This window comes from Parasteatoda tepidariorum, chromosome 5 (genome assembly GCF_982258835.1).
Source record: "Parasteatoda tepidariorum strain Cologne lab strain chromosome 5, Ptep-v5.0, whole genome shotgun sequence".
NCBI classification, from domain to species: Eukaryota; Metazoa; Arthropoda; class Arachnida; order Araneae; family Theridiidae; genus Parasteatoda; species Parasteatoda tepidariorum.
The window spans coordinates 4,737,999-4,756,697 of record NC_141759.1 but is presented as its reverse complement, the minus strand read 5'-3'; the positions used below and the strand labels follow the sequence as shown (position 1 = coordinate 4,756,697).

Genomic DNA, 18,699 nt, shown 5'->3' with positions numbered 1-18,699 from the left:
TTTATATAATAAAAATATTTCTTAAAATTTCCATGATGCTTTTCTTTAAAACTATGTTTAATCTAGTTTTCAGTTCCATATAGTTTCTCAAGTTAAAAGATTTTAATCTATATGAAAATCCAAAGAGAAACTAACGTACTTCCTTTCTCTATGACTTTCCACACGCTAATGGGGAAAGCATGTGAAGTGTTGCCATAGGAAAAGAGTTCTGCTCTACGCCACCTGCAGCCCATTTCAATCGCCAATAGTTAATGGAAATAAATATGCTTGGGAAATTGTTAATGTCAATCTTTTTCATCAGATTCTTGCTTTTTGTAAGTCTCTACTACTACTACTACAGTCTTCGTAGCAAGTCCGTTATATTAAGCTCCGGTAGCATCTCTGAATTCACATTCGTGATATCTAGCGTGAGTAAGGCTACTCCGTGAGTAAAAATGGCTTGGAGTTGTAGTCAAAGTGCGCCATCTATGATTGCTAAGACTTTCAGGAATCTTCATATTGCCAAGGATGGAACAACTTGTCCGGAGCCGTTGTGTTCCCGTTATCGTACTAGGTGGGTAGAAATGGATATCAAAAGACGTCAGCAAATTCTAATTCAAAATATATGAAAAATTAAATGTGTTTTGTATTTAAAATGTTGAAAATATCCTTATTTTCACTGAAATCATGTGAAGTGCATTCGTAGGAAATCTTCATTAGGTCTATTTTCTTAAAGATCATCTTATTTTATTTCGTTATCTTCTTTATATTAAAAGAAATTCTCATTATCATTGGAAGGTAGGCAAAAGAAGGAACATCTTCGTTGTAAAAGTGGATAGGATTCATGTTGCATAAGTAATTATGTACATTATAAAGACATTAATTATGCTTTTGTAAAAATTCATAAGTCAAACTATCTATATTGATTTTTTTTAAAAATTATTTTATCTAGTTTTTATGTGCTCCCAGTCACAGATCACGATACGGAAATATCCCCCTACAAAGTGTTGTCACGTTAGAAGAAAGTTCATTTTCTTCCCTCTTTTTTTAAAATAATAATATATAAGTAAGATTAAAAATCATTTTTATTGAAAAAAGAGGACATTAAAAAATTGATTGATAGTGAAAAAATGTAAATTATTAATTGAACGTTATAAGTGTTTAAGATAAATACTTATAGATGTTTTTTAATTTTATTTCAAATGGCAGATTAAGAACAGTTGCAGCACAAAACATGTAAAAAGAATGTTCATGGAGTACAACAGAAAAATGCTGAAAGCGAGATCATTAATCTAACATATCTCTAGCCTCATGTTAAAATACTTATAGATCTATTATGTTAAAATACTTATAGATATCTTGTTCAAAAACTGAATAGTTTTAATAACCGAACAAGCAAAATAATAAGTAGTATTTTAATAGAAAGGAGTAATAATATAGAAATATTTTATTTAATTTTTTTTTATTTGAAATTTTACTAAACTATAATTACGGAAATATTGATGTAAAATTGAAATATTTATGTTATATGTCTTAAATTATTCAGAAATAAATATGTCATTAATGTAACTTTTCATTTGAAATTTATTATACAAAATTCTTATATGCAAGTCAATAAATGTAGAATTTCATGATAGATAATATGCACATGAAAAAATAGTAGTTCTTAAAAAATATTCAGAAAAACATATCTTTGACATTTGAGAACTTTGCAGCTCTTCTTTATCCATTTATCACTAAACATGCTGTAACTGGTCAAAATACAGGTCTTAGTATGTTGCATTCTAAATTGTTTGTATTAAAAGTGTTAGTTTATTCTTTAATTACAAATTTAGTAAACTCGAAACTTTACAATTTTAATTTATAAAACGAAGAAATTTCAAAAATTATAATTTAAAAAAAATGCTTATTTGCTGAGTTTTAAGTTAAAGTTCCCAAACAAATGTTTTTTTTTTTAGTTATATATCTATTTTTTATAAATTTGATGAATCAGTTAATAAGTCTTAAAAATATGAGGCTAAGAATCGAGTTTAATTAAAGATTTTCAAACAATCTGCTTGAAGCTAACTAATTTTATTTTATTCATTAAATACTATCATCATTGTCTGTGTTTTCATATGTTAAAACTAATATTTAACACCTTTCACACTAATTTAGACTTTAATGAAGGAAAGCTAACCAATCGTTTATGAACTTGCTTTTATTTTTGGGGGTTACTTATACATTCAATATAGTGTTACCATTCAATATATCTTCTACTATAAAAATTTTGTTTGATTACTTTGATGAATAATACAAAATTAGAATGTTTAAGTGCTATTTGCTCCAGTTTGATGCATGTGGCTTTTATAGCTAGCAGTCTGTCACGAGTTTCACTCAAGTTATATGTTTATCGTTGCTCTGCAATTATGTCCACTGAATTATGTAACACATTGGTGTTTATTTCTGATAGGATGTACCACCCATAAAAAAATTAGAATATTGGTGTCAACTAGAAAAAAATTTCAGCAATAAAAACAAGGTTTATTTCTTTATTTTACAACCTAATATAGTTATAATTTTATTAATGAGTGTACAAATCTAAGTAAGTTATCAGTATATTTTGGGGGAAAAATAAAAAGAGTTATATTTTGGGAAGAAATAAAAATCCTCCGATAATCAATTCAGTTTTACATAAAGAAATTAATTTTTTTGTTATGTGTGCAGTAGAAATCTCTGGAATCAGTTCAAGAAATAAGTTAAATTAGAGACAGCAAACTGTCATGCAGATTTTAAGTTGTAATAACTGCTTCTACCTCTGGGTGCCTTAATTGTGTATATGTGTATACTTTTCTTACAAAAATTTTATGATATTTATTCTTTTTTTCCCCTGCCTTTATCTCAACAAAGTACTTTCTTAAGCACAAACATAATTATTACAGGGCAAAGTCTTGGTTTTCAGTGTCAATGACTCTGGGTATGTTTCAGATGAAACATTTTAAGATTCGCATTACTACCTTTAATGAATTAAATGCCTATTACTATTCCAAATTAGGAATAAACATAATACATAACGTTTCAAGAACATTTAATGTGAAATCATAACTGGTATATATTGCAGTTTTTCTATTTTGATGACTTTAAAAATCCATAAAATTCCCTATGTGTAAGATATTGAGTATATTTTCCAACAATTATCAAGAACTTTATATTATTTCGTAAAATCTACTGGATTTTTTTCCTGTACATGTTGGCAGTTATAGAAAAGTGTGCCAGGGATTAACTTTCAAAAATTAACTCCTAGACTTAGTGGAGAAAATACCACACAGGAATGTTACTACCAAATTGAAATTTGGCATGCTGAAAGGACCCTATTTGCTTATTCCTATCCGCTTATTCTTTTATTATTTTTCCTATCCATGTTGGAAGCTATGGTAGTAGCAAATCATGTGAGATAATCGGTGCATACCCCAATCCACTTATTTCCCAGAACTGTCTTCAGAAAATGTCCCAGGAGATCTTTTCCAATTTGATGAAAAGACGCTTTTGCTAGTAGTATAGGCATCAGTTTGCAGGAGGTAATTGTGGAATACTTTTTCGTCTTTCACCTTTTTTGCAATGTGACACATAAAGTGAAACACTTTTGTAAAGACGAGGCCAATAGAATCTTCTCCTATTTAGTGTTTTAATGAAACCAAGGTGTCCTGCTATCAGTGCATCATGAAATTGTTGAAGAATTTTCTTAAATGTAGAGGAATTATTGGTAACCATAGTTGACCCCCATAATCATAGTTGTGTTTTCATAGAATTTCATTCAATATTCTAAAAGGTATTCTCCTGGTCAACATTGTCTTTTATCTGTACAATCTCCTAGTCTCTATCTTGATATGATTTTCTTCCTCATGTAAAGGGGATTTATGATGCTCGATCCTCACATGTTCGCCCTTTTAATGCTCGCACAACACATCATTCAATATCTGTGACTCAACTACACAATGTGTCGATAACCCGCTTATTCCACCTTGGAACGTTTCACAATATCATTTTCATTCTCCATTCGATGTATATAGTTAGTCTCATGTTGCATCTATCATTTTTCAGCAACTATACAAAGCTGATCATCATCAATATTGTCAACATGTTCCTGTTTTCACAGATGGCTCAAAATCTCCTGGCTATGTAGGCTGTGGTATTGTTATTGCTGTCGACACCCGCAATTATAAAATACCAACTATGTGTTCCATATTCACCGCTGAAGCCGTTGCAATTCTGTTGGCACTAAGGCTTATTTCAGCTAATTTGAATCGGAAATATTATTTAATCTTAATAGGAATGGTGTCGATATTTTGTTTTGCAGGATTCCAAGTTACGTTGGAATCCCAGGCAATGATTTGGCCGATACAACAGCGCGATCTGCTACTACTGCTTTAAATTTATCTATACCATTCTCAGATATAAAAATACATATTAAAAAGTATATAAAATCTTTATGGCAGTAACAGTGGGATAACCAAGTGAATAATAAGTTGCACGCTCATAAATCAAATTTGGAACCCTTTCCTGTGTTGCGACTACGTTGTGCAGATGTTAAATTTACCCGGCTGTGAAGCAGACATACCAGACTGACCCATCTACGTTTGTTGTTTGGTGAACCACCTCCTCAATGTAACATTTGCGATGTTTTACTTTCGATTCATCATATTTTGATCACTTGCCTGTGTTTTAACAGACATCGTCTTGCCTTTTTTGGTAGCTGTGATTTATCTATGGTAGATTTGTTAGGTGACTCTCATCATCCTAACATTTGTGCATTTTTACGTGCTATTGGCATTTTAAATTGTATATAAGTTTTACTTTATTTATGATTTTATTTACCTTTTACCATTTTACTTGTCCCACAAAATTTTACTGTGTTTTAACTTTGCTATGATATCAGCATTTTTACATGTCGTTGGAATTTTTAACTGCATATAAAAGTTTTAACACGTCTACTGTTTAATGCACTTTTGTAAATATCTTATCACCTCCTTACATTCTACTTACTGCATGCATTTTATACTGTACTCATACCTTATATCTGATTTTATTCTTACCTTTTATCTGATTTTATTTAAATTATTAATCTTGTCTAAATCACTTACTAAGTACTGTTTTATCAGTTATAATCTTGCTACAATTAAATTTGTATGCACTTAGACTTTTAAACTATTTTACCGCACTGTTTGGCGCAGCATGTCCTCATTTGGACCTTGTGTCACTAAACCCTACATTCAATTCAATTCCTCAAGTGAAGGGTACCTGGATAAGCAAGCAGCATCTTTGTGCTTGCGTCCAGATTTATATAAGATTCTTCTGTTGTATTCTTGAAGCCCAACAATGCCCGATGGATCTTTCAAATCAGAAGGCCAACTTAAAGAGTGGTATCTGTGATGACATTAAAGCAGGGATCTGTCTAGGTTTTTCTAAGAGGTACCTATTTCGTGAAAATTTGTAAAAAATTAAAAATTATATTTAAAAATCAACACAAAAATATGATAAAAATATTGATTTATTGTTTCTTAAGGGATATAAAAATAAAATTTTAAGAAAAAATATTTTGTGAAACTACCATTTTTCCTAAAATTGAATTTGTGAAATTACCTTTTTTCCTAAAATTGAATTTGTGAAACTACCGCTAAACGGTAGTAAATTCGGCCTGGACAGACCCCTGTAAAGGCACATCCAAACAAATAAGGTCAAAATTTATTTATAGCCTATATGACGGCAAGACACTTGTGCTTTGTAGTTGAATAGTTCTTTTCAGCTTTACTTAGTACCCTGGAGGTATATGTGCTGATTTTCTTTACCCTCTTGTATTCTATGACTCAGAACGAGTGGGCATGGCCGAGCGACTAAAGCACTCACCTGGCGAGTCGGAGGTCCTGAGCTCGATCCTCCAACTACTCCCATTATCTAACGAGACTTTAGAAATATATAAATATGTATATAAGTTGTTTAAGATTTCAGTAATTATTTATGGAATGTTTTAGAATATTCTCTTTCGTCGTTTCCGGATTACACTGTTTATAAGTCCGGACATCCTATATATAAATGGTTGTTACCGTGTTATGTGTATTCTAGATGTTGGTAAAAAAAAAAGCTTTTCTACTATCTAGCATAAATTCTATTCGTTCCACGCGACAATATAATAATTATTAAATCATTGGCCATTTTACAACTTAATTATTATCAACAATTTACTGTATTACTCACACCTAACAATATACTATATACATAATATGTTGTGTGTTGAAAATGTATTTAGTGAAATCGAATGAGGTTAAGAGCTGTGAAGATGCTAAAAATTCATGACATGTTTATTTTCAATTAAGCTCACCCTACCTGAACTATTATGTATATTTTATCAGCATAGATATATAAAATTTCCATAATAAGATTATTAAAGTCTGGAATGATTAGGAATCAAATTTAAAAAAATTAAAGTTCCCAACTAAAATTGAAGTTTAAAGAAAACACATTAAAAGATTCTGGTACATGCAAGTTCATTTGGATTAGCTACCCGCTTTATAGATTTTGTTAAGTGTTTTGTTCTGCATTTTCTTTACATTTTAATTTCTGTTTTTTGCTTGATATATTTTTTACTTAATGTGTTTACTATTTTTGTTTTAATTTTTTTTGGGTTGCCCCTCACACTATTGTATTGACATATTTTGCTTCGGCTATATTGAGACAATATTAGAAATCATTATAATCATGCAAACAGATGAAGAGATTGTAACTTTTAATTATTATTTTTTGTTTTGTGGCTTTTAATATTTTTAAAAATATTTTTGTAATTCTTCTTTTCTTTTTATTAATCTTTATATTTTTCCGTGTTTTATTAATCTTTATATTTTTCCATGTAGTTTTTTTAAATATTTCAAAATTGAAATTGGCCTTTTACAGTGGAGGTTGGTAACATGCAAGGAAATTCATTCATGCAAGCAGGGTTGGTAACATGCAACTAAAATTAAAAAAAAAAAAATTATAGGTATTCTGGAAAAATATTTATGTTGCGCTGTTGTAAAATGTTTCTATAGCTGTTAGTGTTGTCTGTGCTGGTGTTTAGGCAGAAGCACTTTTTTAGGGACAGAAATACTTTTGTATTTAATACTTTTCTATTCTTTTTTCAGAAATTGGTTTATATAAAATAATTTTTTCTCATCGTGACGAAAGATTTGAGCATCATAAGGGGGGGGGGCAATCTTCCTTACATTTAGCATATCAATTATAATATAATAAAAGAACATTTGAATTTTGAAAAAAAATTTGGGTACATACTCTTTTTCCACTCCCTCTGAATATGCCACTGATGACTTATTCAGACTATGGTAGTGAAGTGTTAACCAAAATTCTATTCTATGCAAAAATATTTTCGTATTTTGTCGTGATTTAAACTTTCCATTTATATGATATCATGCATTTTTATAACTGTATTATAAATTCATATGTAGTGGTAATGAAACTCTTTATAAATAAGGAATAAATCAGGAATAAAGAATTATAATGTAAGAATAACAAAAAATTAATTACAAATAATAATTTTCAATAACAAAAAAATTTTGAAAATACTTTTGATGAATTAAAATCTTCCAAAGATAATCTGAAAAGGATTTCCAGCTATGAGGATTAAAAAAAAATTTTTTTTTCGTTTACTAAAATATGCTATCGGGTGACACGGGGTAATTCACGATCACTCTGTTTCTGGGGTAAATAATGATTATCTAAGTTTTATTTTAAAAAAATTATTTATTTTTTTAAATTTGAGACATGGACAAGAATGCTTGTACACTTTACTAAAGTGTAACTACATTTACTTAATAATAATTTTTGTAACAAAATAAGTATCTTTTAAACTGCTTTCTGCATTTTCCTTTTCAAAGATGGGTTTCAAAATGTGCATATTTCTGCAAAGATCCCCCTCATTCTCTTAATAATAAATATTTTAAGTTAGTTTCTTTTTCTTTGATATAAAAGTAGTGTAAGCTTTTGTTTAATTGTTTCACATCAACTGTAAACATTATAATTGATTATTGGAAACTACATCAAATGTTGCCCCCTACAGATGGGGTAATTATTGATCATTGGGGTAATTCCTGATCATTTTCATTTCTTCTTATAAATACTAGTATATAAAATAACTTATAAATAGCTAATTGTCTTTTCTTAAATAACAGTTAATATTTATTAAGTGGAATTTTTGTTTTGAACAAAATTTGTTTTTAACTGTATACAAGACTGTATTCTGATTTGCACCATTTCTGATTTGTCTTACCTTGCTTCTATCTTAATTTTATGTGTGTACATCGTTGGAATAATTTTTAAGTTTATAAATCCTAGTGTAAATATGGTGAGAAATTATAAGCCTAAAAAGGATACTAAGCTTCTAGAAAACGAAATTAGTGAATTTCTTTTAACAATAGAAAATGAAAATTTCAGTGTGAGAGCTGCTACCAGAGCTGTTGGCATACCTTACTTAACTTTACACTTTCCCTTAATGAAGTTAACTTATTAACTTGCCAACTTATGCAAAACGCTCTAAGTTATGTAAGCAAATGGTGCAGGGAGAGGAATCTGGACATAAATCCACAGAAGACCAATCTAGTACCATTCACTCGTAAAATAAAAAGGGAAGGCTTTTTTATCCCAAAACTTTTTAACGTTGAAATCAATATTGCCTCTGAGGTGAAATTTTTAGGCTTAATTCTTGACCAAAAACTCACCTGGAATAAACATGTTGATTACAAAATCAATCAAGCAAAAAAATGCATAATGATGTGCAGACGCATGCTTGGTAAAAACTGGGGATTACAACCAAAAATGATGTTTTGGATGTACACAGCAATTGTCAGGCCTGCTTTCACATATGCTTCAGTGATATGGTGGTGTAAAGTGGAACAGAAAACTGTGAAGGATAAGCTGGGAAGTCTGCAAAGACTAGCCTGCTTGTGTATCACAGGTGCAATGTCCACGGCCCCTACCAGAGCACTTGAGGCAATTCTGGACCTGACTCCTTTAGATATCTTCATGTGCAGCTCTGCCAGAATGACTGCATATAGAATGAAATTGCAATATCAATGGTATGACAAACCCTCTTCTGGAGGTCATACCAGTATTACTAAGAAAATTTACCATCCAACTCTCCTTATGCCTTCTGACTGCATGGAGAGAAGGTACGTGTTTGAAAGACCATTTGAAGTAGTTTTTCCTACCAGAGAAGAATGGGATAACAACACGATCGATACAAAAAATGATGATCTAATCTGGTATACCGATGGATCAAAGAAAGGTAACCTCTCAGGACTGGGTGTCTGTGGCTTGTCACCAAGATTCAACCTTTTTGAAGGTCTTGGGGAGTATGCTACTGTCTTTCAGGCGGAGGTACTTGCTATTGTAAACTGTCTGCAGATAAATATTAAGAAAGGCTACCATGGTAAGCGGATTCTTATTTTCAGCGACAGTCAAGCAGCCTTGATGGCTCTTTACTCATTTCAAGTAAAATCAAAAATTGTTCTGGAATGCAAGAATCTCCTAATAGAACTGGCAAAAAGGAATAAAATCATTCTTATTTGGGTACCAGGGCATATGAGAATTGATGGTAATGAAAGAGCTGATGAACTCGCAAAACAGGGATCCTCTTTCAATCCAATAGGAACGGAACCCTTCTGTGGAATCAATATGAAGACTACAAAGAAGGCTGTCCTAAAATGGGAAAAACAGGAGATGAACAAAGTTTGGCGCAATTCTCCTGGACAAAAACATGCTAAAAGCATGATCAGCAGCCCTTCTGCAAAAATTGCTTCTGAAATTCTTAGGCTCCCAAGATTGAAGATTCAAACAATTGTAGGCTTCATCACTGGGCATTATCATTTCAGGAAACATCTACATAGATTGGGACTTTTCGAACAAGAACCAATATGTCGGAAATGCCGTGAAGAGGTAGAATCAGCACATCACATCCTATACGAATGTGATGCCCTCGCCCTTACGCGCCTCACTACCTTAGGCAATCCATATCCTAAAGAGCTTCACCTTAATTCCATTAAGGGACTGTCAGACTATATTAATAAAGTAGGCGACCCGAGACAATGGAACTAGGAAAAATTGGGCTTGGAGTATGGTACAAAATGCAACATGTGCAGAGGTGCCACATATCTGACAAGCTCAAGCAAGAAGAAGAAGAAGAAGAAGTTAAAAAATCCACAAAAGTAACCCATGTGGGAGCTCTCTTATATTTTAGAAGAACATGAGAATGAGTTGGCTGATTGCCTAAAATGTATGGCACGATGCAAAGATTTTTGAAAATTTAAAGCGTTAATCCTTCTTCTTGCTTTTAAATAAATTGTTTTATTAGCTGCTATTGTTTTATAGCTGCATATCTATTTGGTTTATTTTTTTATCTTGATGTCTTATTTGTTAATTACCATGATATAATTATTTTCTAACAGCCCCTTTACAATAAAAACTGGTTATCAGTAATTACCCCAGAAGTGATCAGGAATTACCCCAGAAATGATCAAGACCAGGGGTAATTCCTGATCACTAAATATTTAAATTCTAATTAGATTTTCAAACAAAAGAAGTTGGCATAGGACTCATTTCATATAGCCTCAAACTTCCAGTAAATATTAAAATTCTATTTTGAATAGTTTTTTCACAAAATAGATGTTTGCGTTTTTTGATCAGGAATTACCCCAGGTCACCCTACATTATATAAAAATGCATATTTTTATTCCTTGTCGCCCTTCTAAGTTGAATACACTACCTATTGTTTAATAAGTGTAATGTAATAAGAATAGTCATAGAAAGGTTGTCTAACATCTTGAAATAAGTATCTACAGCCACTGTAAAATATTGTAGATAAGCTTTTTTATTCAAATGTTGACTTTAATAATATTACATAGTATTTAGTCTCTCTTTTCCATAAGCCAGCTCTAATGATTTTACCGAGAAACTTCTGAATGGACGACTAGTCAAATTTTATAAAAAATATTTTTTCTTGTACAAATATTTGTTCTACATTATATAAAAATGTGTTTCATTTTTTTATTTAATTTTCAGATTTTTTCTTCTGAGTTGAATACACTACCCAGTGTTTCACGACACTTGAAGTTAACCTATGATAATAACCACAGAAAGATTGTCTAACATCTTAAAATTAGCTTCTACTCCTTCTGAGAAAGATTGAAGAAATGAATTGCTAAAAGACTGCAATAACATTGAATGTTATTTTAATATGTTTCTATGTTGTTCATTCATTCCATTTTAATTCTTAGACGTTTTGATTATAACTTTACATATCTTGCTTAAATACTGCTAGCTACTGTACTTCTTTTGAAATATTTTAATATTGTGTGTAGTAATATTCGCTTTCATCTGTTCCTCAGGAAAACATTACTCTGGTAAATATATTAATTAAAATTTTTTTAAAACTCTATTTTAACTTGAGATAAGACAGTTCACTCTTATCAATCCTTACATAGTTCATGCAGAAATCACGAGTACAACGTAAATTCACTTAAGTTAATAAAGGTTTGCAGTCAGTATGAGTTTAGAAGACGGCAAATTACTTGATGTTCATGCTGATGAGAAGCCTTATTTTTGTAGTGTATGTAATAAAAGTTTTTTATTTGAAAGTCTTCTGACTGAGCATAGTTGCATTCATACTGGTGAAAAACCTTATTCTTGTAATGTGTGTAATAAGAGTTTTTCAAGGAACTCAACTCTAACTTATCACAGTTGCATTCATACTGGTGAAAAACCTTATTTTTGTGACATATGTAGTAAAAAATTCACAACAAGTCGTCAACTATCGCTTCACAGTCGTGTTCATGCTGAGGAGAAGCCTTATTCTTGTAGTGTATGTAATAAAAGTTTTTTATTCTGGAGTCTTTTGACTGAGCATAGTCGCATTCATACTGGTGAGAAACCTTATTCTTGTAGTGTATGTAATAAAAGTTTTTCATTTAGGAGTAATCTGAATGAGCATAGACACGTTCATACCGGAGAGAAACCTTATTCTTGTAGTGTATGCAATAAAAGATTTTCACTGAAGAAAATTCTAACTAGACATAGTCAGACTCATTCTGACGAAAAACCTTATTCTTGTAGTGTATGCAATAAGAAATTTTCAGGGAAAAGTAATTTGACTCAGCATAGCCGCGTTCATAGTGGTAAAAAACGTTATCCTTGTAGTTTTTGCAATAGGAAATTTTCAAGTAGAAGTTATCTCACTGAACATAGTCGCATTCATACTGGTGAGAAACCTTATTCTTGTAGTGTATGTAATAAAAGTTTTTCTCATAAGCAATATCTAACTGTACACAATCGCACTCATATTGGGGAAAAACCTTATAAGAGTCATCTGACTGAGCATAGTCTCTTTCATAAGGTTGAGAAGCCTTATTCTTGTAGTCTATGCGATAAAAGTTTTTCATCTAAGAGTAATCTGACTAAACATGTTCGCATTCATACTGGTGAGAAACCCTATTCTTGCAATATATGCAATAAAAGTTTTTCAGTTAGGTATAAACTAACTTTGCATACTCGCATTCATACTAAGGTGAAACCTTATTCTTGTGACCTGTGTAATAAAAGTTTTTCAATAATGAGTGAACTGTCCAAACACACTTCTGTTCATAATAAAGAGAAACCTCATTCGTGTAGTGTATGTCATAAAAGTTTTTTATATAGGAGTAGACTGACTGTCCATAGTCGTGTTCATAGTGGTGAGAAACCTTATTCGTGTATTATATGTAATAAAACTTTTTCAAATAAACAACCTCTAACTAGGCACATGCGCACTCATACCGGAGAGAAACCTTATTCGTGTAGTGTTTGTAATAAGGCATTTTCACAGAAGGAACATCTAACTAGACACAACAATATCACTCATGCTTGAGAGATACCATATTTTTGTAGTGTGTATAATACAGTAGGGAACTGATTATCCGGAACGATCGGGACCATCTATATTCCGGATAACTGATTTTTCCGGTTTTCCGAATCGCTACAAAAAGCCGTTTTTTTTATAGTTAAACCCAACTAAAAAAAAATTGGAAATAATCTTGAAAAGAAAAAAAAAACGATGAAGTAATACACTAATGATTATTTCCAAAATGATGGTAAGGTAAATATCTTTCAAAAAAGAACGAAAAATCCTAAAATCTTATGAGGAAAAATTTTTTTTTTTTTTAAATGTCGGGAAAACTAATCGAATTTCGTTCCGTTTTTTTTTTTGGTTTTCTGATTTCCGGATAACGGGTTCTGTATTGTAAAAGTTTTTCTCGAAAGCTAACATTATCTGTTCACGGTTTTGTTCATACTGCTAAATAGTTTTATTTTTATTTAAAGTGAAATAAAAAAATTTTAATATTATAATGGTCTAGCTGTCCACACATTCATTCTGCTTGTAACTCTCTCTCTTGTAGTTTTTATGTAAAAAGAGTTTTGTGAAGATTGTTATTTATCTGTGTTCAGGTAAATGAACTGAGAAGTATTACTGTTGGAGAATCTTATTTTTTAAGTTGGTTCTTTGAGACATGATTAAGACACGGGGACACATGCTTCTTCGAACCTGTTTGATTGCTATTCGAAAGTGACCTTTTACCTAATTCAACTGTAACATTAGATCACTATCAAAGTGAAAGGGTTGCCCGTCGAAGAAATTTATCTCTTTCTGAAGGTTATGTGTGCTGTATTTTACCACCAGGAATGGAAAAAAAAATCATTCACTGTGTGTTGGAAGAAAATTTTTTAAGCTCTGACATTTGAATTACCGTCTGCTCGCAAAGTTTAGATTTTATAGATACAGAGGTTGTACAAAATAATGGAAACCCCATTCTTTGATCTTTCTCATAAAGGAATTATTTTAGAACAAAAGTGTCATGCGATTTCTCATACATATCGATGAAGTTTTCGAGGCATTAGCGACCGACAATAAATTGCGAACGAAAAATAATGTTTTTGAGCACCCTATGCCAAAAACTGTAACTATGAATAAGCAACTGGTAACAATTGTTTTGGTTTTTAATTGCACAAAATCTCGTAAACGTTGCGTAAATAGTTATGGTGATATGGACATTTTTATTTTAAAAAAAAACGTTCTTTTTTTGTTTTGCAATTTTTTAAATTTACGAAAATGTTTTTTGAAACTGCTCAAGATATGAGTAATTAAAGTATTTCTTTTATACTGCACCCATCCGAATGAAAAAAATTTCATTTTGAATATATTAAATAGTTTCAAGCAGTTTTCGTATTTTTAAAAAGAAAATTAAAATTTGGATTTTTCCACAAATTTCATTTTGTAAAGATTTATTAAAAATGACGCCGGCATTTGTGAGGGATCATCTTCAGAAAAGTACTCATACAGTCCCATATTAGTGTAGAAACGTTTATTGTAAGGTGTTATCATTTGTTATTTAATTTAGTCTTATCAGGGCTCCCACGGTACTTGAAAGTCCTTGAATTTCGTTGAAAAAAATCAGGGCCCCAGAAAGTCCTTGAATTCTGCCATAGGGTACTTGATTTTTTAGAAATTAAAATACTGCTAATTTTTCTTGCTAAAAAGTAATGAAAAAAAAAATATAAATTCAAAGGAAAATTATAGAAATTCTAACTATGCAATTTTTAATGCTTGAAGTGAAAAGGGGTTAAAGAAGATGCAAAACTTTTCTCTCCTAGATTTTTCAGACCAGATTGTTCATATCTCTGATCAGGGTGCGTAGCGTTTGTAAAAAGTACTTAAAGGTGCTTTTTGGGAGATTTCGTTTTTAAAAGCTTTTAAAGGTGCTTTTTTCAGCTGGCGTTTTTAAAAAGTGCTTTTTTCACAAATTTTTTTTCCCTTCAGTGATATCTGGCGGATCCCCTGCATTTCACGAAAAATGGGGTGTTTGCCACGTAATCATTCACACGGACTTCATGTCGTACCCACGTTATGACTTGCGCTTGCGCGCACACTCGAAACTGAAACCCGAGTGCTCCAATTCGGATAGAGTCAGATCCTTATTAAATGTTTTTCTTTTTAATTTATAATTTTATTCTTGTTTATTTTATTTTACTTCTAACACTTTTTTGATGTAGGGGGTAAGGGTACTTTTGTTCAGAGTCAAGTTGAATTCACTCGGTGATGTGGGAAAGTACTGATTGTTTCGATTTACGTCCGTTTCTTTTTGAGTTTTTTTTAATGCTAAAACTGTTCATAAAAAGTTTTTGTTTTTCATAATATCATTGATTCAGTATGAATTTTTTGAGTGCTTGAAAAGTTTTGTAAAGTGCTTGAAAAGTTTTTAAAAAGTGCTTATTTTTGATTCAAAGATTTGGCTACGCACCCTGTCTGATGTTTTGAAAGCTGAAATTTCTAGCAAATTTTAGGTTTTTTAGTCATAGTTTTGCGAATGATATATAGGGTTTAATTGATTTAGAAACATGTTTAATGTGTTGACTTCATTATTACGACAGGTTAATATTGTTGTCCTGTTTGTTCTTTTAATTTATGTAAGAACGATAATTATTTTTGTATCATTTACATTCAGTTTTTACTGCTAATAAATAAAGTTTAGTCCTACAGGTTTCATTGATTATGAATAAACATCGTGATTCACATTAAACTGATTCTCGATTTATGGATCAGAAATTCACATAAAATGTTCTATGAATTGTGGTTTAACTGAAAGTGATCAATGAATCGAATATTACTTTAAAGTGATATGCAAATTACTCATCAGGATTTGTATGAAGGTATTTTATAAACCACATCATGATTCACATTAAAGTTATTTATCAATTATGCCTCACGATTCTTATTCTAGTAGTTTACAAATCACGCATTGCGATTCACAAAAGAGAGATTTAAGAATTACCACCCACAATTCTCTTCAAAATGATTTTAGAATCACTCATATCTGTCCTATATTAAGCACCTTTCAAAACACAAATTGCAATTTGTGAAAATTAGGCATATTCACAAAATTTACATTTTATGGATATGTTTTAAAGAAATAAATCTTTGTAAGTCTTAGTTATCTGTGAAATATTGTTCTACAATAGATTTTATTATGTTCAAAATACATTACTGATATTCTTAAGTAAGAACATAAAAAATTTGATATTAAAATTGAAACAGATATGTTAAATAGATATATTTTGATAAATCTAATTATAAACATTTCCTGTAACCTAAAATTTGATCTAACATATTAAAAAAAGTATTTATATTTTAAAAACCGTGCAATTACGCAAACTTTATCAATTATTTACTATGCTTGTTTAATGTAATATGCATTACTTATTCATTCAGTTTCATTAATTCTAATTCATTTGTCATGAAAAGTTTCACTGATGCTAGTTTTAAATGTTGGCTAGTATCCTGCGTCAATTGGATTTTTTTTTTTTTTTTTGGTCAATTGGAATTTTTTAAAGTAATTTGAAACAGCAATGTAACTATCAACCATTCGTATTATTAGCTGATAAATTTTATAAATATTTTTTTGTTGTTGTCAAATAAGCATTATGATTTAAAAATATACAATTTCTGCTTCTACGTAATTGTAAAATCTGGTTGACATGTACTTTAGCGTATAACAATAATATCGAATAGGTCCTTGAAAAATTTGATTTTAGGTCCTTGAAAGTCATTGAAAATTCCTTGAATTTTTTTTTAAAAGATTGAGTGGGAACCCTGCTTATACAAAATATTTGTAGAAAACCCCTTTACGATTAAACTCATTTATGGATCCTTCTATTTTGCTGGTGGATTTTAATGGTTATCGTGAGTTGTGGGGTAGTTCCGCCGACAGACTTTGCCGGACAGGGGGGATCAAACAAATTAAAACGTATTTTATGCTTCACATTTTTTTTCAAATGTGTTTCTAAGAAGCTAAAATCACTAATTTTGGTACCATAATGTGCAGATTCATTTGAATGTAAATTTTAATCACTTTTTTTTATGTTTGTAGTGTGTGGTGCAATTTACCACCCTACTTTATGCTTGTAAGTGCAATTTACCACACATTGTAAGCTTAAAAATTATTTCTGTAGTAAAGAATAATTGTTGCAGTCACCGTTATTTCAGAAAATTTTTACTCTCATAAAGCCGAAATTATTCGATTATAAAAAAATTGAAATTTCGTGTGCATTTAACAAAACGTTTAAAGAACATTTTGAAATGAAAATTTTATTTTTGTATGCATCGATTGGCTTTTGAATCCTTTAAATATTAAATTCAATTTTCTCTTCAGTACATCCTGCAATAATTCATTTTTTGCTGATAAAGTTATACAAATAAAGTACAGTTTTTGCTAATAAAGTTATAAGTACATTTTTTACAACCACGTATTCTATCTAAAGATATTATGCCCCCTTTTGTACAAACTTCGAAATGCCATTATGTCCATTAAATTGTAAAATTCGATTTTTCTTTTGTTTTTAATTTGTTTGAGAAAAAGAAGGAGTCCTCCCACTTAAAATGTAAAATTCAAGCAATATAGCTAAAATTTTTAATGATTTTTTTCATTTGCAAACTTTAAATTTGCGTCTGAGAAACGAATATTAACTTACATTTTAAAAAAAATGCTGCTATTTGTCTGATTGTGTTTTCTTTCCTCTGCAGAGCTGAAAGACTTTCCACCAAGATTTCTGTAAGCTCTGCGGAGGCTTTCTACACATTGGCATGCGCCTGCATTGAATAACCTTTTACACAGCTATAGTTTGTCTACAGTAATAAGTCCCTCCGATACCAAGCCTGCTGCTATGGAAACAAGAATAACTCATTTCAGGGAGGGTCGTAGCTTCTCTTCACCCTAAGGCTAAGGGGAGACTATTAACAAACTATAATTAATTATTGTTTACCAACTCGAAACATTCTTTCCGCTACGATTTAAATTGACTTTTGCTTTTGTAGTTATGAATTTTAAGTCACAAAAGAGTAGTTCGAAAAACATGAGTTTTTTTATTTCTCAGGAGTAGGACTGGGCTATAAATCGATATATCGCGACATATCGATTTAACGCCTGTATCGGCAGGCCGATACAGCGACTTTCGTTCCAGGCGATGCATCAGAAATCTGATTTAAGTTGTCGAGTAAAGAAGACGAGCGATATAGCGATACAAGACACGAAAGGATCTCATACGTTCCGATGCCAACTCGCGCTGGGGAAGAGATGTACGTATCGTTATATTGAAACGGCCTTGATTGATGAGCGGTAGAATCAGAATCAGTTTTGAGAACATATATCGTGATCTCGCATGTTCGTTTCCGCACCTCTTAGTTTTATTCTTCTGCTTTGTCGCGACTTGATATCGTTTCTTGTAGATTATTTTCAGTGGGACTGACTTTGTGATTGTTACCTTGTTCTGAACGTAATGTATTATTTAAAAGAATATATAAAGAAGTGTTTCTTAATTAATTAGGTAAATTTTTTTTTGAAACAAAACTTACTTTTTTATTTTTAAATGTGAAAATTAATTTTGATATTATATGTTTAAGTATTATTTTACATTATTGAATTTATTACAAACGGAAATATAATTTAAGGTGCCCATAAGGAATTAAATTAAAAAGTAATTAAATTTGTTAGGCTATTATTTATTTAAAGGGTGGAACCCCTTTAGATAGAGAATGACCAAAAGACAGAGAAATGGGAAAACCATGCGGTGCCCCAGTCGCGATTTTCCCTAATATCGACTCCCGGGCACCTCCACTCG

The 18,699-nt window shown here is 30.9% G+C and overlaps 2 protein-coding genes across 6 annotated transcripts; both read left to right on the top strand.

The window, feature by feature from the left end:
- Positions 1 to 116: 116 nt before the first annotated feature.
- On the top strand, positions 117 to 15,562 carry LOC110282118 (uncharacterized). Of its 5 annotated transcripts, none has more exons than XM_021144867.4 (2): positions 117 to 553; positions 11,059 to 15,562. In XM_021144867.4, exon 2 carries the CDS (start codon positions 11,543 to 11,545, stop codon positions 12,896 to 12,898), a length of 1,356 nt encoding a protein of 451 aa, XP_021000526.2. In that variant the 5' UTR covers positions 117 to 553; positions 11,059 to 11,542; the 3' UTR covers positions 12,899 to 15,562. The 5 variants fall into 5 exon arrangements, with proteins under 5 accessions (XP_021000526.2, XP_021000524.2, XP_042910649.2 ...); XM_021144865.4 differs by having other exon boundaries at positions 547 to 777; XM_043054715.3 differs by lacking the exon at positions 117 to 553 and adding an exon at positions 560 to 699.
- Positions 8,770 to 10,095, top strand: LOC147808507 (uncharacterized). The gene has a single exon (XM_087162590.1). The coding sequence runs from the start codon at positions 8,770 to 8,772 to the stop codon at positions 10,093 to 10,095; it is 1,326 nt and encodes a 441-aa protein (XP_087018716.1).
- Positions 15,563 to 18,699: the final 3,137 nt, after the last annotated feature.